We start from the raw sequence: 22741 nt of genomic DNA, 5'->3' as shown, positions 1-22741 counted from the left end.
ACCACAGCATGCTGCTTGCGACTTCTCTCGTCGTGCTATGAGTCATGGTTCACTTGCAGGAGTGATATATATTCACACCAATCTGAGACAGAGGCTGCAGGCCAAGGGGAGTGTGAAGTGGGACGTCAGCAGTGGGGAGTCGGTCTACCTCTGTGTTTTGAAGTGTAACTCTGCTTAGCTAGTGATATCTTTTTGTTTATTGATTTTTAAAAAGTTTGTCATGTACTACAGAGGCGGAGCCACGGGGAACAGCTATTCACTCATAAATTATGTTCTTTGCTGACTTAAGGTACTGTTTAAGAATTACTGTGACATCCTTCTTTCCATCCTCTGTCAGGTTCAGATTATGTTCGTTTGCGGTAACACTCATTGCCCATTAGTCTCTGCAGTGCAACCTCTTGGATTTCAGCCACTTTACTATTGAGAACTAATCAAAGCATGAAATCCTCCAACACCACTCTGAGGTTTTCCCATTTTGTGGGATATTTTCTGCATACACAATTCCATGTGCATCTTAATCATGATAGTTACACTAAGGATAAATAAATGTTTAAGTCACATCTAACACTATGTAGCAAATAAATATGCTGACAGCAAGATGGGTGTCACTCACCAGTCACGTTGTATATAACGCCAAGAACGGACACAACTTCTGCGAGAAGTAAACTGGAACAAACCCGAAACCCAGTAACAACTTGATTTAATTAATGCACACATCTCTCAGAATTCATATGTGTGCATTCAATCATTGGAGTCCGGAAGTTCAACTCTGTTGGGGTCCCTGGGTCCCAATAAATGGTTGTTGTCGGGGGAGAAACTCCCTACTTTCTATATGACCCAAAAGTGCTTTTTTTATGGCAGCAGAGGCATTCCTGGGTCCGGCTTGAAAAGAAGCTTGCTGTTTCACATCGGAAAGTAAGAGTCGAGAGACAGCAGGTAACACTCAACTGGACAACGGAAGGAAGAAGAATTTGTTTTGTATTGTGGTTTGTTCATTGATTTTTGCATGGGTGATTTTTAAAAGGTGTCTTGGGTAAATAAATATCTTTTTATTTTATCCCAATGTCGTTTTGGGCTGTATTGTGTCTGAGGTCTGTGGCTCATTGACACCCCCTGGTGGTTAAAATAGATAGATTTCTTATTTTAACCAGGTTCCTAAGTAGAAGACAGTCATTGCTAATAATGAAACTTGGGATTTAATGATACTGTATTGGCTGTTAGTGTTTTCATTTATCCAAGATACATTTTAATTACACTGTAGAATTTCCTTTACTGAGCACATTATAAATTTGTTGTGTGGGCCTGAACAGATTTGCACTTCACAAACTTCCCATTTTTTTTCAAATTTATTTCTCAACATTTTATTAAGACTCATACTTTTGCGCGTGCACATGCACATCCACCATTGCAAACAGAACCAAGTTTATGGGAGAACTTTGTTATTTGCATTTCCATATTAGCGATGTCTAGTTAAGAAAACATAAAACAACTAAAATAGGAAATTAAGGGTGTTGAATTGTAAAAATTTTATTAACTAAAATTAAGACTAAAAAACATATTGCTTTAGCAGCAAAAAAAAGGGTTTTAGCTGAGGTGAAAAGCTGCAGTGCTGTCCTCCAGGACCACAAGTGTGGACATCTGCTCTTCTACGCAATTCAAATTTGTACTGGGTGAATGACAGAAGAAACAAGCAATAGAGTTGAATATCCATCCATCCATCCATTTTCCAACCTGTTGAATCTGAACACAGGGTCAAGAGGGTCTGCTGGAGGTTGGAATGAACGATCCTAGTTCTGAAAATTACACTCCTGAAGAGAAATGTTGCTGTGGTGCTTTGTAAAAGTCACGTGAAGTCACATAATCCTCATAGTCGGTAGGATCTGAACTGAATAATTGGTAAAGTTAATTAGAAGTTTAATAAAATGGACAAGAATCTGCAAAGTGGGAATTTGATTTATTTATTTGGTTTTAGCTTTACATTCACTGTTGTCTCTGCCAATTGATCGCTTGCTGTCCTTGACGCCTGTCACGTCTCCCTTTTACTCTTTCCCACTGCACACTTTGCCTCTCCCTTTCTGTCTTCTCTTCATTCTCTGCTTTTTCTGGTTGTCTGCTCACTTAATGTGTGCTCTCACTGTCTGCTAAGCATGACTTGAATATTCGCTACACAAGAACAGCAAGTCTTGGCAGCTCCTAAGTTCTGACATTACACACTAGTTACACATTCAGGCTACCATCTAGACATTTACATATTAGTTTAAAAACCTGTGTGTTACACAAGTGATAAAATTCTAGTGGAGTCAGTAACTGTAACGTGTTTACAAGAATTTAACACTCAAAGGGCAGCTCATGGTCTCAGTCCAATAATCGCTGAGGTCGGACCAAGAATTTTTTGAATCCTCTTCTTCTCACTAATGGCCCATCAGCTTGGCATGCTGATAATGTATCCCCTACTGTCCAACCGCCAAAAGCTTCAGATACCCTAATTCAGCCCAAATGAAAGTAAAAAAATAAATAATTTCTTGGCACACAGTACATATATGTGTATGTGTACGTATATATTGTTTGCCTACATTTTCACTTTAAATATCAGCATCAATTAAAAAAATAAAATAAAATAAAATAAACTTCCTGGGGTGAGCTGGCAAAAACTGCTTTAGTATTTATTAGCAGAAAGCAAAAGATTTCAATCAGATGTGCACACAACTTAATAAATGAATTAAAATCTAATAATTTATTTAAAATATTGCCATACTTACAGATTTCACTAAGTGTCCAGATGAAGGCCTAATTGGCCTGACAAATGGATTCTAAAACTGTCCACGGTCTGTTGGTGTTCCAGTTATTTCAGTGGGTCCACAAACAGATCTAACCTTACCTGAAGGCACACCACCAGCATCAAATTAAGGAAAGGAGAACACGCAAGGCAGCACACAGAGGACGAAGCGACCCAAAAGTACAGTGAGGACAGTGCCAGACGGCCCACCAGAATCACTTCTACGGACCACATGATGCATGCAAATGCAACAACAAACACCAGAGCGTAAATCAGGTATCTGTTGCCTGATTATACTCATGGCTATCACCACACCACAGCGACCCTGCCATTCATCCATACACTTCATTGAGTCTTCAGTGTCAATGAATGTAACAAATGCAAGCTTTCCTTAATCCTCAGATTGCACAATCCACAACATGCCACCCATCATATTTTTTTTGCACGATTATCATGTAATCATCTGAAGGAGAGACATAAGTTCACATTATGGTAGATTTATCCAATGTGACTTACAAAAGAAGTCAACAAAATTGAGTAAACATCATTCTGTGGGATGGTTTGGGAACATCTGTGACACCACAAGATGACAAAACTTGATCACCACCAGTGACGAGCTCAGAACAAAATGCAAGAAAGTTAAAATTCCTAGGTGATAAAAACCGAACAGGTAACCTTGAGAGAAATTAACAGAACAAGAGAGTCTTCATATGCTTCATAAACAGATGACAGTGACATTGTGTCACTTTGTATTGAGTCACCTCAGCTCAGGCCAGCAGCTTCATGAATGTCCAGCTGTCTTTCTCATTGACCACTCAATCAGTCCATCTGGTCTGTCAGACTGGACTTGGCTGACCACAGGAAGTTTTAACTTTGTAGTCGTGACTTGCTGGTCACTTGTCCACACTGCCATTCCCACAGACTTTTCCCCCAGGCTTGTCTAAGTTCTTCCTCTAATACTTTCTCCTCTTTTTCTCCAGGCTGTACCCTGCCATTTTCTATTTCTTCCCAGGTCTTTGTGTTGGCCTGATTGTTAAAGGTCAGGCTTAAACCCAGGTTTGTCCTTGTCCATCACAACATGAGGTGGCCATTTCATTGTACTCATGGGTGGCACTGTGTCAGTTTTAAAGATGTTCAGATATGTCAACTCAAAGCTGTCCAGTAGCTCCTCTGTATCCTTTATTGTCCAACTTCTACTGATCTGTTTTGTTGATTTCAAGGGTTGTGACCAGAGAAGCACAGGAGCAGTGTGACAGGCACCTGTAAAGGCCGTGCAATGATGGTCAGAATATTCTAATCGGTAGAATCTCTAGTCGGCCATTTGTTTCTCAACAGGCATTGAGGAAGATCCTGGCTCACATCAGCAAGCTGCTGCTGAACAAGTGTGTATGTATAGAAAAAGGCGCTATATACTGGACTATGAAAATACCCGCGCTTCGCAGCGGTGAAGTATTTCCTTAAAATTTTTATTAAGAAGAAAAGTAAACCTTTTTAAACTGAGGGAAAATATACCAATAATTATTTATTATTATTATGGTTGTGCAGTGGTAGCGCTGCTGCCTCGCAGTTAGGAGACCAGGGTTCGCTTCCCGGGTCCTCCCTGCGTGGAGTTTGCACGTTCTCCCCGTGTCTGTGTGGATTTCCTTCGGGTGCTCGGATTTCCTCCCACAGTCCAAAGACATGCAGGTTAGGTGCATTGGCGATTCCAAATTGTCCCTAGTCTGTGCGTGTGTCCTGCGGTGGGTTGGCACCCTGCCCAGGATTGGTTCCTGCCTTGTGCCCTGTGTTGGCTGGGATTGGCTCTAGCAGACCCCCGTGACTCTGTGTTCGGATTCAGCGGGTTGGATAATGGATGGATGGATTATTTGTTAAGGATCTCTTCGTATACCACGTTGTCAGTTCGGCCCACCGGTTGTAATATGACCAAGCTGTGCAAGCTTACTCTTGAGCATGCAACGTACTGTTGGCCATGTGAAAACTGTTTGTTTCAATTACGACAGTATTTGCAGGACTTGTGCTGAAGTGACATTCGGCATCTGTCAAGCGTTGTAAGTATACAACCAGTTTCATCGATAACTTCGCATCCAGATTTTCAGAGTTTAAACATTCATAAATAACAAAGTGTTCACTACTGAAATCGTCACCTGTGATGTTTAAGAGGCATTGGCGGTTGTCGAAAGGTGTAAAATATTTGGCCATTTTGGCACACTTGAAAGCGACAACCGAACAATTCAGCGGCAGCCATCAACTCACATGCAGATCCATAGGTGAAGGGCTTAAGCATTTCACTCTTCTAGTGCTCCTGTGTAGTATAATTATCTCCTGTACCGTCATCAGTCCACACCTTGAACCTTACCCAGTCATTCAATACATAAGACACAATGTTCCTCTGGATATCAAGAGTGAGCCTGATATGGCCGTGCAATATGTAAAACAGAGAATGGAAAAGGCTGGTGCCATCTCCGGGCATGGAAACCACTCGGTAAGTGACAGTTCTTTGATTGATGATGATCACCACGATAGACATGTAAATGGGAGTATGGTTGGAAACGATAAAGGAAATGGGTACCTGAACAATGTATAGTAAGTCTAAAATACCTACACAATAACTATAATCGTAGTAAACTAATAATAAAACAGCGGAGAAGCCGTGGATTAAATAAAAAGGCTGGAGTTGTCAGCAGGGAGACGTGAATCCCGTGGTGAAGCAAGGAAGGGAATGAAGAGACCGCAGCGACGGACGGCCTTATATAGGCAGGCAGTCAACAATGTGGGATGCGCTGGGATGGGGGACCCAACGCCGCCTCACACAGTGACCGAGCTGCAGGCTATGGACGTATATATGTACGTAAGTAGGATTCAGTTATCATTGGGAACCCACGTAACAAATTTCTTGAAGATGGGCACATAAGTAACAAAGATCGTTGGAAAGTTCAATATGGCGGCCGACAGTGGCGTCATACCACCGAAATAAGTACGTACATCGGTTTCGGTTAGCGCAGGGAAGCCACCTATCAAATTTTGTGAAGATGGGGCCATAAATAAGAAAGTTCAACATGGCGAACATTGTCGACTGTTATGACTGTTACACGTAGAATTTCAAAATGAAACCTGCTTAACTTTTGTAAGTAAGCTGTAAGGAATGAGCCTGCCAAATGTCAGCCTTTTACCTACACGGGAAGTTGGAGAATTAGTGATGAGTGAGTCAGTCAGTGAGAGCTTTGCCTTTTATTTGTATAGATTTATTTAGAATGTCACTTGACATTCACAACAGGGCACCACTTCACATACTACAGTATCTCAGTGACACATCCACTGATGTCAACATTCCCAGAATTCCTCTCACTGTCCCTGGTCATCTCATTTACATAATGTGCATCTGATGGTCATTACACCAGTGCACATCCTCTACAGATGTGCTTGTTATGTCTTATTTTGTTGTCCATTGTAGAAAGAAGGTGACCTTTTCAGTAGACTTGGTAGTAATGATGGACACCTCCTGTGCCATCTGTGCAGCTGCAGTCATTTCCTGTATCTCACAACTTACTGCACATACTGTTTTCATTCCTAATCCTGTCCACTATCTTCCTATCACCTTCCTCATTTTTATTGTTTGGCTGGTCATTCCTACTGCTGTTGTCCACTTATTCTCCTCTTCCCCTTTTTGTCTGTCCATCTCATACTCATTCTATATTTTCTCTGCTTCAAGTCTCCCTATTCTTTAGCTTTCTATTCTCATTTGTCTCTTTATTTTGTTTATCATTATCTTTATTTTCCTTCTCTCCTTGTTCCTGTCTGTCACCTCAATCCAGCTCCAACTGTCCACTCCTCTATCTTTCTTCACTCTGGTCATCTCTTCTACAGTCACTGATCAGGTCTTTCCTTCTTATTCACCTTAAGTGACTTTAAACCCAAGTTAGTGAGGGACAGAAGAGACAATAGAGGATGTGGAAAAGATTGTGATTGAAATAATGATCAACAGTTTGGGATTGTTGGACAAGTAATAAAAGAACAGGCTGGATGGAGAGGGCAAGAAGAGTGACCACCGTAGGAGATGACTCAGCGACACAATGCTGTCTTTATGGATTTAATTACTATAGAGAAATTTGCAGCTGTGTTCACCTCATGTCCATCTGTCCGTCCACATGTGACACTGCAGTCTGTACTGATGAAGCACAGCATTTGTATTTTAAGGGTGGAATGGTTAGAACCATAAAGTGACAGGAAATAAAATTCAAGAAATACACACACACACTCTCTCACTTGTTGTTCACTTACTTTAGTTTCTCTAATTTGCAGTTTTTACTTCTGAGCCCCTCACACAGCTGATTCACTCCTGAATCCTCAATGGAGTTCCAGCTCAGCTCCAGTTCAGCGAGTTGTGAGTGTGGAGAAAAAAGAGCTAAGGAGAGGGCTGAGCAACATCTGGAGGTGAGATGACATAAGGACAGGCTGTGGAGAAAGAGAGGAAGAAGTGAGGACATGAGGAGGGACAGACAGACAGACTGTCTGGGGTTTCAGTAAGTGACATGATGGCAGTGATCAGGCAGAGTCACTGAACAGTAGACTGCTAGCATGTGAAATCTAACCCAATCAATGAAAGATACTATATACCTGCAAGAGTCTTCTGTCTGTCATGTCATTCTAACTGATGAGAGGAAGCTGGCATGTCCGCTAGACAGGAATGTCACATAGCAGCAGTGACCTTGTCCTCTGCTTGAGTGTCCAGATGGACAAGTTACTGTAGGTGACAAACTCAGGTTTCTGACCATCATTCAGAACTCACGGTGTGGAAACAACTGGACTGATTTCCAGGGGGCCATTTAGAAAGTATGGCATGTCCAGATGTTCAGTGTAAGTGGGTATAATGATCAGTCAGCCCTTGTTTTACATAGCACCTTTCACAAACATACAATGTAAACATGTGGACGGGTTAATAAAAATGAGATCAAACAGGGCAAGTGACAAAAGAGAGTTGACATCAATAGAAAGGATGTGACAGGAGATGAAAGGACATGACATTCCAGTCCAGAAGGGACAGAGAGAGTGTCACTCTCCTCTCTCAGCCTGTTTAGGACAAACCCCACAGGATCATTCACGATGAGATTTGACTCAGTTAAAATGGCTTTATGGGTTAGCAGAGCACCGAGGGGGATAGGAAAAAGCACCAGGCAGATTGCAGCACTGATGCTCTGTACCACAAATTTTCTAGAGAAAAGACACCATCCCTGGCTAAGATTCTGTGTGACCAACACAAAATACTGAGGGATTAATAGATTAAAGGAAAGGACAAATTTACAAGGAGGTGATTGATTCGGGACTGACTGTCCTCATGATCACATCATATAGGCCATGTTCAAAACTCAACTGCCCCTTAGCTGGCCTCCAACTCTCAGAAAATCTGTGAAACCATTTAGGCATTTTTTGTGATGCTGAAAGAAATGAACAAAAATCCATACATTAAAACAGATGCCAACTCAAGTTTACTTATATAAATTATAATTTCAATTGTATATTAAATTACATATTTATATGTGAAAAAATCCCCTATAGCATCTTTCATAATGCAAAGTACTGTAAACACCAGCACTTTGCCTGATACACAGCTGAAATTCCAGTAAGGTAACCGGGACCACAATAGGCCAAGACCCTTCTTTGGAGACTTGAAAGCACCTTGTAATCTAATTTTGTCATGAAGTTCCATGAATTGCTACAACTTTTTGTGCTTTTGATCCACAGTTATTTCTTCAGACCTACACACTGAATAAAGATGCCTTGAAAAAGCCACCTTGGCTCATTTGCCTTTTGCTCTGTCACCATGTTCTCAGTCCGTCTGTGATCTCTTTCTATTTATTAAAATAGCTTTTCACACATAGCTATCTCTTGCATCTTCTGCTTCCTTAATTTGGTGGTTTAGTTGGGGATGGAGGAGCGCACAATGTGTTATTTAAAAATTAAACTAAGCCCTCCTCCACGGTGTCATGTATGGACACCAGAGGATCGCCTTCCAGGCCAACCTAAGTTATGTGATATAACTCCAGGATGAGAGGGGGTGCTGTTCCCAACAGTCTTGTCCCTCTGACCCCAAGCCTTGACAAACCACCCCCTTAAGGGGAACGGAGCCAAGGAAGCTCCACCCTTTCCCATCTGGTCCAAAAACATCTGGTACAAAACAGAGACACTCTTGGAAGGTGGTGACTCATTTGGACCTACCCACACTGGACAGAATGTCTTTAAGAATGACAATGGAGTGATTTAAAGGGGGGGTGGGGTGGGGGGGTAGCTGATCACTGTAGTGCCACTGAGCTTGTATTTTGTTTTGCTGTTTTTTTTTGCTTAAAGTAAATAGGGTTTTGTTTGGTTGGCCTTACACTGCCTCCTCACTTACCTTGCTCCATATTGGCACAGTTGGCAGGAATTTCTGGAGCAAAAGAGTGACCCACTTGACCTACACAATGTAATCCAACAACAGCACAGGTGGAGCTGGCCAACATCAAAGACCACTATAAAGCTGCAGAAGCACCCTATGCTGGTAGGGGACAGGGCATGGCCTAGCTATTTGTCCCAATCAAGCCATAGGATGACAGAGACATTCATGTTAATCTTTGTGTATACGGCCAACCATAAACACTGGCCGCAGCAAGACTGGGCTCATTTGACCACACCATTTTTGCCAGGAGTGGTGTAGCGAAATTACTTTGACCTGGAGGATAGTATAGTATCTAACTACCAGACACTAAAGAGAGAAATATTGGCCTGCAATGGGCTCAAGCCGGTGAGTCAGACACAAAGCTGCAGGGACTGGAAATGCGACACTGATTATGGTCTGGAGAGACCATCGCAGAACAGGTTGTGGAAAACGTAGCAGCAGACATTTTGTTCCATACCCTCCTGGACCCTTCTTGCTCATCCCAGCCAGAGGCAATCTTTGGAGGACCTCAAGGAGTTAGTGGGGCAACATGTCACTATCCAAACAGAGAAGCGCAAAGACAGAAGATGCGGTTGGATGACCCAAGGCCAAAAACCAGACACCACAGCCTGAGAGACAGAGCCGGCTCCCCAGAGAAGGGATTACTCCTGACATGTGCTGCGCTGCTATCACTGTGGTAAGATGGGGCCCATCATGATCAATTCCACACTCATATGAGACCATGGAATATGGATGGGTCCATGGAGAGAAGTACTGTAGTGCGACTGCATCGAACCCTCTCATTGCTTGTTTGAATGGGTATGCCATGCAGGCCCTCTATGACTCCTACAGTAATGTCTCCATCTTTGCCTGCCGATACATCTCATCACAACAGCTGTGATTAGTTCATGAATATTCAAAATGGATGTTTTTAAGACCATATGCAGCTACTGGCAATTGATGACTGGGAGTGGCAAAAACCAGTTGCACATAGTTAAGTTAATTTGAGATTTTTAAAACAAACTTATTGTGGATATGGTCAAAAAACATCATTTCATCTTTGCCCTCAGACACTGGCGTTGCCCCCTTTAGCAGAAATGATTGACTCCATGACCATTTAGTTTCAGCTTGTATGGATATAGGGAGTGAATGCTGGTGCAGGCTTGCTGCCAATTCTCTCTGTAAATGACACTTGATGTTGAACTTTGCATTGATCCTGGCACTTTTTGAAAGTTTTTCTCACTATGTTTTTTTTCATGGATTTCAATTAGTATTTTTTCGTTTGAGGTTGCATTTAGTTTATGAATTATGTCTTGGCTGGGTTTTTGGCTTCTTGGACAGTTGATTTGAATCTGCATGTGCTTCATTGTGTGAAACTCTTTTTCATTGCTCAATGCTGCCTGATGCCCAATTGATGAACATTTTCCTTTGTAACGTGGAGATCTCATTTTTGGGGCTGTTCAGTTTCTTTGATATGCTGGGTCACTGCCTGCGCCAACTCTTAACTAAAGAAATGGCACTGCTAGCTCCATTGATTGCCTTTATGTGTACTTCATGTTGTGTTTCTTGACTTTTGTGTGGATTGCTGCCCCTTTGCCATCGGCTTTCCCTTGAGGCTAGTGCCAAATGGGCAAATGCAGCTGATGAATGTTCATGGCTGTGTGCTGAATCTTTTGCGCTCTGGTAATTATCTTTACATGATTCCTATATTTCCTACATTTTAAATGGATCAAATCTCCTGCTGAGGTCTCTTCTGGACTCTCTCTCTGTGTTGTCACTGATCACTGGTTACCTTCCATCTCATTTCCGTGCTTTGCTGCTCTGCTTTTTAGTCAGCTTGCTATTTCTCGGTCCTGTCCTTGCCTTCCACTATGCCGAAATACTCCAATGATAAACTTCTGCATATTAAACAATTTGTCCAAAGCAAATGGTAGGACTGGAATGCCCTAAAAGACATTGGTGAAGATATCAGGATATTGCCATTGCCAGGTTGTGCCTAGGATGTTTACCGGCAACATCTGTTCTGGAACATGCTGTCCTAATCAGGGTTTTGGAAATAATGATGTCGATGACACAAATCTGTGCTTTATTGAAATAAACTCTGGATGTTGATCTGTGCTGAGAACTCTCAACCTCTAAAAGTGCTATGTTTAACACAAGGTCTATCAATGGCAAAGTACTGCAGTGATACTGTCAGAATTCATTACAAAATACAACCTTAATATGCTGTGCTTATCTAAAGCATGGAAAAAAACTGAAGGAGTTTGAATCTCTAATGGAGGCAACTCCATCCAGTTCTGTTGCAACTCAGCACAATGTGGATGACTTACTGTTATTGATAGGTCTGAGTTAAACACCAAAAGAATCCCAACTGAATGTCCATTGTCCTTCAAATGTCAGGATCTAAAATTGATATAAAAATATATACTGTACTATATATATATATATATATATATATATATATATATATATATATATATATATATATATATATATATATATATATATATATATATATATATATATCCCTTTTCAACTTATCATTCTGTCTTTCCCCAAAATCCAATGAACCTTTTTTTGATCTGATCTCACTGAATTACTAACTCATTTAAGTTTTTCTTCCCAGTCATTCTTGTAGGTGACTTAAAATCCACATTGACATTCCTATTTGTAAGCTGGCAAATAAACTTCTATCACTGATGGACTGCTCCGACTTGGTGCTGCATGTTGATTTTTCTACCACACTGATGGTCCTTCATTAGATGTGGTCGGCAAATCTGGCTTATCTGTGGTCAGAGAAACTATGAATGTGGACAACAAAGCTGTACTTTTCATCCTCTCAATGACTTACCTGATATTTATAGCATTAAAATAAACCATATGAAAATTTTAATGTCCAAACAATTTAATAAAGAATCTTTGACTTAGATGGAATACCCTAAAACAATTTACCTACCAGAACTTAACACAACTGAGTAAACAGCCGTCATTTAGAAAACCTGCACCTTTCTCTTTATATCAATTTAATCTTTCAAATCCTGGACTCAAAATCCAATTTCAAACAAGGTCTTGTGTATCTTTATAAATGACTGTCATAGACTGATTTTAAACTCTGACTTGAACCTTGTGTCTTGTAGATCACTTTGGAACCTTAAATTGTTATAAATACTTCTTGTAATTTATTAGCTTGGGGTATCGGGATCTGGGCAGCACGGTGGGCAGTGGTAGCGCTGCTGCCTCGCACTTAGGAGACCCGGAGTTCACTTCCTGGGTCCTCCCTGCGTGGAGTTTGCATGTTCTCCCAGCGTCTGTGTGGGTTTCCTCCCACAGTCCAAAGTCATGCAGGTTAGGTTCATTGGTGATCCTAAATTGTCCCTGGTGTGTGCTTGGTGTGTGTGCCCTGAGGTGGGCTGGCACCCTGCCCAGGGTTTGTTTCCTACCTTGCGCCCTGTGTTGGCTGGGATTGGCTCCAGCAGACCCCAGTGACCCTGTAGTTAGGATATAGCGGGTTGGATAATGGATAGATGGATAACTGGATCTGAATGAACATACAGTCTGAGAAAGACCAATACTTTTTGATTATTCCTGCAATCCTAGTTAATTTGCCTTGAAGTAAGGATTTAAAGTTTGGTATGAATGTTGAGCAGAAAAGGGAACAATAAAAGAAAGAAAATCATCAAGACCTCTGCAGATGTAACAGCAACCTGAAGCAGCTCTGCACCAGAACTTGAAAAGACTCATCTTCCATCACTGTATTTTCGATATAAGTACAGGGTGAGTCAAAATTATGTTAACACTAATGGATTATTTTTATCTCGACTTCACCTTTCCAGGTCGGTGGATAGGTCATGGTGGACCATTGCCATGGGATCCACACTTCCCTGATTTGACACTCTAGAGATTTCTGGTTATGGTGAAGGAGCGTGTGTATAGCAGGAATGTTTGTGATATCAATGACCAGAAGGACTGTGGTATCATCTATTCCCCGCAAAATGTGAGTCCAGGCTTTAAATGGTACTGTTGCTCGTTGGTTTTTGTGTGTTGAACATGATGGCAAACAGGTTGAGACATTCCTGTAAATCATCTTGCACATATGAAGTATGTTTTGTGAATAAATTGTTTCCGCCGTTCAAATGTTAACATAATTTTGACTCACGCTGTATTTTCAATAAGACTATTTTCAAACACACTTTTAGAACTTTTCTACTTTTGCTACCATTGGTGTCACTGTGTCTTTATTAATTTTGCTTTATAATAATCTTGATTTTATACTGTTTAATTGTTAAAAACACCTGGTGGGGGTGACTTCCGTATTCCCATGGGATTAGCAGCTGAGAAGAGATGTCTTCAAAAGAAATCAGAGTGGTGAGCGACACCTGTTTTTGTGATTGGCACAGGTCTAAAGACAAATGTTTGGTCAGTTTCGGCAGAGCTAGTAAATCTTTTTGCGTGAAGGAACGGTCCATGTGTAGGTAAGCCACTAGAGGGGCACTATAAAGCGGCTATATTAAGGCAAATTTCCACAACAATACACCAGTAAACATCAAATTTCTTTCAGAAACCTTAAAAACATTCATCGCATTATCCTTGCGGGATCCATTTCTGAATTTTTTGCTGTCACTTTTCTGAAAAGTACACAGAGCAATGGGTTCACACATAAATCAATATAAGATGTCTGTTGCTGCATGTTGTGTATGTTGCTGGTGCCTGTTTGGTGTCTCTGGCAGCAGTGATAGCCAGAGGGACAGCAGGGCTGGCTGCCTGGCTCTTTTCGTGTGGCAGGTGTACAGTCGTAGGCCAGTTTGTACCTCATCGTCATAAGGGACGGTGCTTCCAGGCGAGCCCCATCAGCTACATGAATGTGTTCAGCTCCATGGTCAGCTTATAAAAGAGTACCTCACTTTCATTTTTGATCTACATCTCCAGATCACTTACACCAAAATCGGGGTCCACAAAGTCAGAATCCCATTCAGCGATAATGCGCGACATATTTTGCGCGGAGTATTTTACTTGTCATGTTCGCTTTGGTCTCTCACCAGCTGTCGATGCCGTAAAGTTGTTTGCTCTTTGCCACTCCTGCATGCGCAGTGAATCAAGGTCCAATGAACAAAAACTAACTTTCCTTCTAGCAAAGAAAAATCGAACTAAAATGTACCAGCGAGTTTTTGTCACAGTTTACAGCCAATTATCCAGAATTTCGACAAAAATTGACATCCACCCTGATGGAGATAAAACCAGCCTTGTTGATCATTAGAACTCCGCCCTCTATTCTGCACTACATAAAATACTTTAGTTCATTTAAAACACAGGGAGGTCTCCTTTAAGTGGTCATCTCCATGCTATACTTCAGCATTATGATCTATGAAAGTAGATGGCCAATGCCGTTAAAGAGTCACATCAGAGAAGACTGGCCTCACTGTGCCAGCATGAAATGCCTTACAGAGAGTCAAGAATGCAAACTATGGCAGAATATTTGAGTGTCCATGATAACCTAAGGTATTTGTTCTCTCTGGTTAATAAAAAATGCCTTCCTGCACCTGGCCCAATCACCTCTTCCACTAAAGGCTGTGAAAAATTCTTTCAGTTTTTCTGTTAAAAATGTATAAACCTGAATAATACAACTAATAAAAGTTCATCCTTCTGTATTTTCCCTGTCTTCCCTCTCCATCCAGCTCCTTTTCCACATTTTCACCAGTTTCATCTATTAATGACCCGGGGCATCATGTATAACGGCGTGCGTAAAACTCGCACTATAACATGGCGTAAGCACAAAAGCCGAAATGTGCTTACGCACAGAAAAATCCAGATGCAGGAATCTGTGCGTACTCCAACTTCCACGTTCTTCCGCTACATAAATCCCGATCAGCGTGAAAACTAACGCTCGTGCACGCGCTTTATGTAACACCCCAACTCCTCCCAGAATTACGCCTATTTGAATATGCAAATCAATATAAATCGCCCTTAAGCGCAGCCTTCTGTGAAAAGACAATGGGAAAAGCACGGGGAAAATATAAGAATTTCAGCGAATACCAAGTGGAGGCAAAGGAGAAACATACTATTTGTTCAAATAAACCGTGGTATAATCAACAAAATGAAGCTGATCGAGTGACATAGCGTATTGGAGAAACTTGAAAGCTCACATTCACAAAAATCGCACAGTGCGGAAATAAAAAGAAGTCACATATCAAAGTTGCCGTGAAAAGAAGAGTTGTAAGCCCACTGTCTGAGTGTCATATGAAAGTTTATTAGGGTACAGAGAAAAAAGGCACACGGTGGGGAAAAAGCACGAAATGTCAACTTCAATCTCGACATTTCCACTTTAATCACGTAGTTTATTTTGTCATTTAGTAGAACATTATAAACTTCATCTTAAAATCGTTTAATTAACCAGTTTCTCAAATCACATCGTAATTAAAGTAGCATGTTAAATGCTTTGTTTTGTATTTGATCTTCTACTTGTATGTGCTCTGTGTGTGTGAATCACTACTTGCTTCTTAAACCGGCTCTCTTCCTCCAACTGGACACAGAGTCCATTACATTCGTGATATTACAGCTCTCTGAATAACTAAAATACTGAGATGTATACGTGATGTCATTTTCATGATGATAGGAGTTAAAGCACGTTATTAAACATGTGTTTCACTTCGATGAAATATTTTGTCGAAATTTGTCGCTGCGTTTTTAGCTGTGTTGTTATTTTCTCTTTCTGTGTTATATTCAATATATATTGGCGTAGCCATCACTGTAGTCAGTGCTTTTCTTTCCCCAAGTAACCGATCGCCATACAATCAGCTCTGTAATAGACGTTAAGCCATCTGTAAGCTTAGCGCCGATTCTTCAAAACGTTTAAAGAACATTGAAATATCTTCGTAGTACATGTTTAATTATTCTATCCTTCACGACACTCCCAGTGAAGAATATAGATTATTTAAATGAAGTTAAAGTTTTATGTGTATAATTTAACAAACATATTTTGCTGCATTTCACCTTAAAAATGATATCGTCATCATATGTAAATACGCGCTTTATAAAGTGGCTCAGGTTGTGAGATATTATAACTGTAGTGCAAGTTTACAGTGGGGTGATTGTACTTATAAGTACAAACCGTTCTACAAGGAGCAATTGATTGAGTGCATTTAAAGTTCTTGGGATTAAACTGTTTCTGAACCGCGAGGTCCGTACAGGAAAGGCTTTAAAACGTTTTGCAGTGGCTGAGACAGCGTGTCTTTGAAGCTGTATACCGATAATTCTCTTTCCGATCAGCTGCTGCTGTGATTCACACTCAGATACAGTGATATAAATACTCCGAGTGGTGCAGTGAGAGAAATATGGAAAAAGATGATCCGCTGTGGCAACTCCTAACGGGAGGAGCTGAAAGAAGGAGGAGAAGAAGAAGAAGTGAGAGTAACAACGCTAAAGCAGTTATGGTATTTGGAATACTATGGCTGTTCCCTGAACCATTATATTGTTACGAGTTAATTACAATCAGATGCATTACACTAATAAACAATATGCGGTTAGTTTCTGTGTATTTATAAAGCCGCGTCATGAAAATAATGAGTAATCACACAAGAACAGTACTATTGCTTTGACGCTGGGTGCCGCCAGTTTGCAAAACCGAGCGGAGAACTTGCGTACGACAAGGCATGAGGTACTGTGGAAAAGTGCCTGGCTTTACGCCAAGTGTAGGTTTTATACATCACGATTTGAACGTGGAAAAGTTCTTACGCAACATTTCTGTGCGTACGCACCGTTTATACAGGAGGCCCCTGCTTTGTAAAATGAGGACCCCATCCTCACCACACATAGTAATTTCTGCCTTCATGTCATAATCTCAGCTGTTATCACAATAATAAACACATCCCTCCATGCCAACTCTGGACCAGATACTTAGAAAAGCACCTCTGAAACCCCAAACTTATAAAAGGCAGACAGTCTTAACATCGTCAGCCCATCTCTCACGTGGCGTTTCTGTCTAAAGTTCTCAACTGTTTTGTGGCCTTCAAACTCACCAGTTACTTTACAAGTAATAAGATGATATCACCCCTTCTGTCTGGATTGAGAACTTAGCTTCACTAGGAAACTGCTCTAATTTGGGTAACTAATGGTGTGCTTATGGTAGCAGACTCTCTGCAAAATCCACATTAATTCTGTTAGACCTCAATGCAGCATTTGATTCTGTCAATTATGATGGTCTACTGTCCAGAATGGAGAACAACCTAGGTATCTCTGGTACTGCCCTCCAGCGATTTAAGTCATATCTGGCCGTCAACCTGTTGGCCACTGCAGATCCAGCTTAGTGCTGGCCACACAAGGAGTTCCTCAGGGCTCTGTTCTTGGCCATCTCCTCTTCTCTGTCTACATACTTTCCCCTGACTAGATTACTCTTTGGCTTTGGCATGTCTTAATGCAGGCAGGAACAGAGATGGTCCAGAGACTCTTTAAAATGTTCACAAATACAACAAATAGTTGGACTTTACAGATGTAGTGCGATTTGCGTTTTAGGATTTTGGGTCTAAAAAGTCTGTAGACCTCCAATAAAGCGATGGATGGTATTGAGGAACAATTAAACCTGAGCATTTGAAGGTGGAGGTGAAGTAGCAGAAGTCAGACCAGCAGCTCCATGAATGGCCCTCGGTCTTTCTCATTGGCCATTGAACTGGTCCAGTGGGTCTTTCAGGGCTTGTAGTCTGTAAGTCGATCACTTGTCCACACAGACATTTCCATAGATTTGTCCCTCAAGTTTGTCTCAGCTCTTCCTCTTGTCCTCACTTCCTTCATCACTGCAGGCTGTCCTCAGCCTCCTATTCACTCCCAGTTCTTTGTCTTGGCCCAGTTGTGCAAGTTTATTGTTGACCCCAGGTTTGTCCTTGTGCTAATGCTTTCTTAACCACACATTAATATGAATAGACCATAAACATGTGCTTGTGGGTGTCGATTTGTCAGATTTAAATATGTTCAAGAATTGTTCTGTAGATCCTCTGGTCTACTTTCTCTTGATTAGCTTTGAAGATTTCAGCTGCTGTTTGTATTTAAAAATAAAGAATCATTAAGTGACCAGAGTAGCACAGAGGTAGTGGAACAGGTGACCTTAATGGCACATAGGGTACAGTTGGTCAGGAAATGCAATTCTACCTGGATATGTGATTGTCTGCTGTCATTTAGGAAGCTCGTGGCTGAGATGGGTGAGATTAATATGAACAAAACAAGGATTTGTGAGGCTGGAGATATGAACCTCTGATCACATCAGCAAGCTGTTGAGGAGCATGTGTTTTATGGTTCTGTTTGTTTATGCTCTGTATTCCCTGTTTATATTCCTTTATCATGTCTTCTTTGTTCAAGTATTTTGAAAAAATATATATTGCATTTATTTTTTTAATGTATATAATTGTTCAGTTTGGTATATTTATGCTTCTGTGTGTGTAGTCTGTCCTGCACACTCTTTGTATTGTGGGCGTGGTGGAACAGTCAGAGCAAGAAAAAAGCTGCAAGAAATGAAATTCAACACACACACAGTTAATTTTTGATGGTCACTTACTTAAGTTTCTTTAATTTGCAGTTTTCACTCCTCAGTCCCTGACATAGATGATCCACTCCTGAATTCTCCAGTTTCTTGTTGCTGCTCAGGGTTAGTTCACTCAGGCGTGAGTGTGGGGAAGAAAGAGCTAAGAAGAGAGCCGAGACACATGTGGAGGTGAGCTCACATGACTTGAGGCTGTGGAAATAAGAGAGAGAATTGTGGACATGTGGACAGACAGGAAAAGTATTCCAAACAAACTTCAAGCCTGCTGGGACAAAGGCAGTCTCTTAACCGACTATGCTGAAAAGTCTTTACTCCTTGACTTTCTATGGGATCACCTTCTCGCTTCAGACTGAGTTCACATTTCCTGTCCTTCATGTTGACATAATGACTACAGATGAATCCTGTAACGTCACCTATAGACACTAGGAGGCACTGCTGTTGCTGACCCTCATGCCCGGTGGTGGACGCTGAAGGTCGTTTCTGTAGCTGCACCTATTTTGTAATTCTGAAATAAATCTGCATTGTCTACTGCTATTTAAGGACCAGGCCTGTGAGGCCAGATGGTTGATCAATCTCAGATGTAACAAATCCTAAATACAGACTAACATTGGTCAACTGTAAGGCACATTATTTTACGTGTTTAGTAAACTTAAATTATCTTCACAAGTTAGAATCAGACTGGCTTCAAAATACAGAAGTGAAGTGCGGTCATCTCAGGACACCTGACAATTTAGGGGGTCACAGTTCAATGACACGCTATTATGACATTACTTTTAAGGAATTCCTCACATTATTACATAGTGTCCTCCACCAGTTGTGGTTAGAGCCCCACTTGACTGTGATGACCTAATGTGTCCTTGTGGTACCTCAGCTCTCAGTGTGGATGTCACCATCTGATGAAGAACAGCCATCACTGAACACAAACACACTTGGGCCTCTCATCTCGGAAGACTAAAGTCTCAATTTACATAAACAAGGTAGACTAAAGAGACATTCATCCTGCTTTATCAACCAATCCTCTAAAATGGATGCCTGCCAGGCCTTATTCTGATCTCTCTCAACCTTCCTACTTGATATCTGCTCTCCTGATGTCCAATCTCTTTAGTCCTTCATCATTCCTATTGACTCTTTACCCCTTTGTTTCCTGATTTGTCCTTCACTGTTTTGCTATCACATCTTACATTACTTTGTTTTCTCACTACTCACTTTCACTGCTGTCTCTGTGTTCTCATCTTTCTCCATTGTATCTTCATCATGTTATGTCCTGTTGTTTCTTTGTCCCCCCGCTACCCTTCTTTCAAATGTCTTTATCCTATCATTCTGTTAACTGTTCACAGATGGACAAATGTCCTCCTGCAGCTGCCAACTGTCTCCCCATCTCCGTTATTCTATATTTTCAGTGAGGAGAGGGGGAATGGGGTAGCACGGTGGTGCAGTAGTAGCGCTGCTGCCTCACAGTTAGGAGACCCGGGTTCGCTTCCTGGATCCTCCCTGCGTAGAGCTTGCATGTTCTCCCCGTGTCTGCGTGGGTTTCCTCCGGGCGCTCTGGTTTCCTCCCACAATCCAAAGACATGCAGGTTAGATGGATTGGCGATTCTAAATTGGCCCTAGTGTGTGCTTGGTATGTGGGTGTGTTTGTGTGTGTCCTGCAGTGGGTTGGCACCCTGCCCAGGATTGGTTCCTGCCTTGTGCCCTGTGTTGGCTGGAATTGGCTCCAGCAGACTCCCGTGACCCTGTATTCAGGTTCAGCGGGTTAGAAAATGAATGGATGTATGGAGAGGGGGAGTGAGGAGATCACAAGAAGGACAAAAAGATCCAAGGTTATCTGAGCAGTAGGGCATCCTTAATAGCATCACTTTAATAACAGCTGATAAGCGGCAGTACACAAAAAGCTAAAGTGGAACAAGATTTCATCACACCTTTGACTTGTGAAGAGACTCCCAAACAGGCAGTGACAGGTCAGTTTGAGTGGATTAAAATAATTGTGTGTGTAAAACTGCTGAGCCTGAGGAAGCTGAACATATAAAAACAGTCCAGAGGTGGCTCAGAACCGTCAACTAGTGGGTGAGTGTATGACAGACACCAATGTGCCACACAACTTGTGCTCCATATGCAACAGGCCTGAAGTGAGCTGAGAAAGGGGATAGATGAACATTATATTGGTGAACCTGACTTTGTTAATCTGCTATGAAGATTAAGGACATACTTGGCATTTTAAACATTAAACTCCATCCACTCTGAAAGGTCCATCCATGTTTGTATGTCTATTGTATCAGCACACTGAACATTCTAAATTGGTCCTGTAAGAATGAGTGTGTTTGTTTGTGAGGGGACACACCACGATTGGCTTCTGTCTCAGACCAGAAATTGGCAGGAGAAGCTTTGATAAACGGTTTCAGAATGGATAAATAGGATCAGAATAAAAGAGAAATAGTCAGAAAATGTCAGGAAAGAGGACAACAGATAAGAAAGAGAACAACACAAGAATTAAGCAGTGACTTGGGTCAGAGAGAAGACAAAATGGAGCAGAAACTGGGAAGAGGCTAAGAGAATCAGCAATGAGTCAGCATCCAGTAATGGGGATTTGATTTATAAAATCCAAGAACTCAGAAGGTTCAGAGAACATCAGATAGAAGACTCAAAAACACAAATTACACACCTCACTGGCGTTACCAGGTTCAACTTCTGTTTGATTTTTTTTTTATTTTACTATCTACATTTTGTTACTTGTTTTCTGGTTTCTTCTGGTTCTGTCCTTATAAGGCATAAAAGGGTGTTATGGTGTATAAAATCTGTACATTTTGGTTTCCATTATATTTTGTTCAAGACAAGACAACAGATGAAATTAACAAATTAAAGCAGGTTTTCTTCCCTTACACCTTACTTTTATAACACTTCATAGCTTCGTGCTAATTTGGTTTTATAGCCTGGGAAAGGATGCTGAGCTGATACCTCAGGCTATTGATTACTTTATGGATGGACATCTGGAACAACAATTTGCTTTATAGCCTGGGACAGGAAGAACTACTGATACCTCCAAGTACAAAGGTTTTGTTGTGTGGGGAAAAAAAAAAATTGAATTAATTCAAGCAATCATTTGGACAGCCAGCCAATCAGGTGCATGTGTTTTGAAACCAAGGCTTGACATTTCATAATAAATATGCTTTGGTTTGGAAAGAAGAAGAGAGAAGCAAAGGGAGAAGAAAGAGAAGAAAAGGGAGAAGAAGAGAAGCAAAGAAGAAGAGGAACGGACGAAGACGGCCCTGGTCATCAGAAAGGCATCATGAACATCGATTGCTAAATCAAACGCCTCCCTGGGACAATCATCCTTGTCATCTGTAATTTTTTTGTAAGCTTTTTCTAAAGATTATATATATATATATATATATATATATATATATATATATATATATATATATATATATATATATATATATATATATATATATATTTATTCAGACTTTCCCATCAGTACTTATTTTCTACTATTCTTTGTTCCAGTGGTATTATTATTATTCTTGTAATAAATACCATGCTGCTTTTAACTTTCTATGCTTTGTCTTAATGTTTACAGTGATTGAATTAATAAGGTAGATTTCTACGAGCACCTAGAACAGCTGGAGATTTTGCCATTAGCTCTGTGCTGCGGGGTTTTAAGGCTGAGAGTGAGGGCGCCACTCAATAGTTAAGGACAGTACGAGAAGAAGGTATTCTTGGCTGATAAATGGCCTATAGTCAAGGATACCGAGTCTTTGTATGTTTTAATATTTTCTTTGAGACCAAAAGTAATATTTAGGTCCGAGATATCACTAAAACATCGTATTGTTGTTCGTGCCGAAAATAAGTCTCTTGAAGTGCTGAATGACAGGCTGTTATTCCTATAGCACTTGTGTGGTTTAAAGTGCTAAGAGTTAATCAGCGTGTGTGTGTCATTCATGGAGCACTGCTGTGGTTAGGGTCTGTGTATGTGTTTATCTGTTTGTTCATCTTAAAGTGCAACAGTAGACCAACCCGATAACGAACTTGACGAGAA

The 22741-nt window shown here is 41.0% G+C and overlaps 1 protein-coding gene across 1 annotated transcript in view; it reads right to left on the bottom strand.

Moving 5' to 3' along the window:
- LOC120533389 (NACHT, LRR and PYD domains-containing protein 3-like) overlaps positions 1 to 22741 on the bottom strand; it is a 50323-nt gene that overhangs the window by 23176 nt on the left and 4406 nt on the right. The window contains exons 3-4 of the mRNA XM_039760238.1: positions 18724 to 18900; positions 7055 to 7228 (exon numbers count right to left, since the gene is read on the bottom strand). Of these exons, the coding sequence (XP_039616172.1) occupies positions 7055 to 7228; positions 18724 to 18900 (351 nt within the window). The remainder of the gene's footprint in view (positions 1 to 7054; positions 7229 to 18723; positions 18901 to 22741) is intronic.

The sequence above is a fragment of the Polypterus senegalus genome, chromosome 8 (genome assembly GCF_016835505.1).
Source record: "Polypterus senegalus isolate Bchr_013 chromosome 8, ASM1683550v1, whole genome shotgun sequence".
Taxonomy (NCBI): domain Eukaryota; kingdom Metazoa; phylum Chordata; class Cladistia; order Polypteriformes; family Polypteridae; genus Polypterus; species Polypterus senegalus.
The sequence above is the reverse complement of the archived record's forward strand: the minus strand, read 5'-3'. Positions and strand labels throughout refer to the sequence as shown.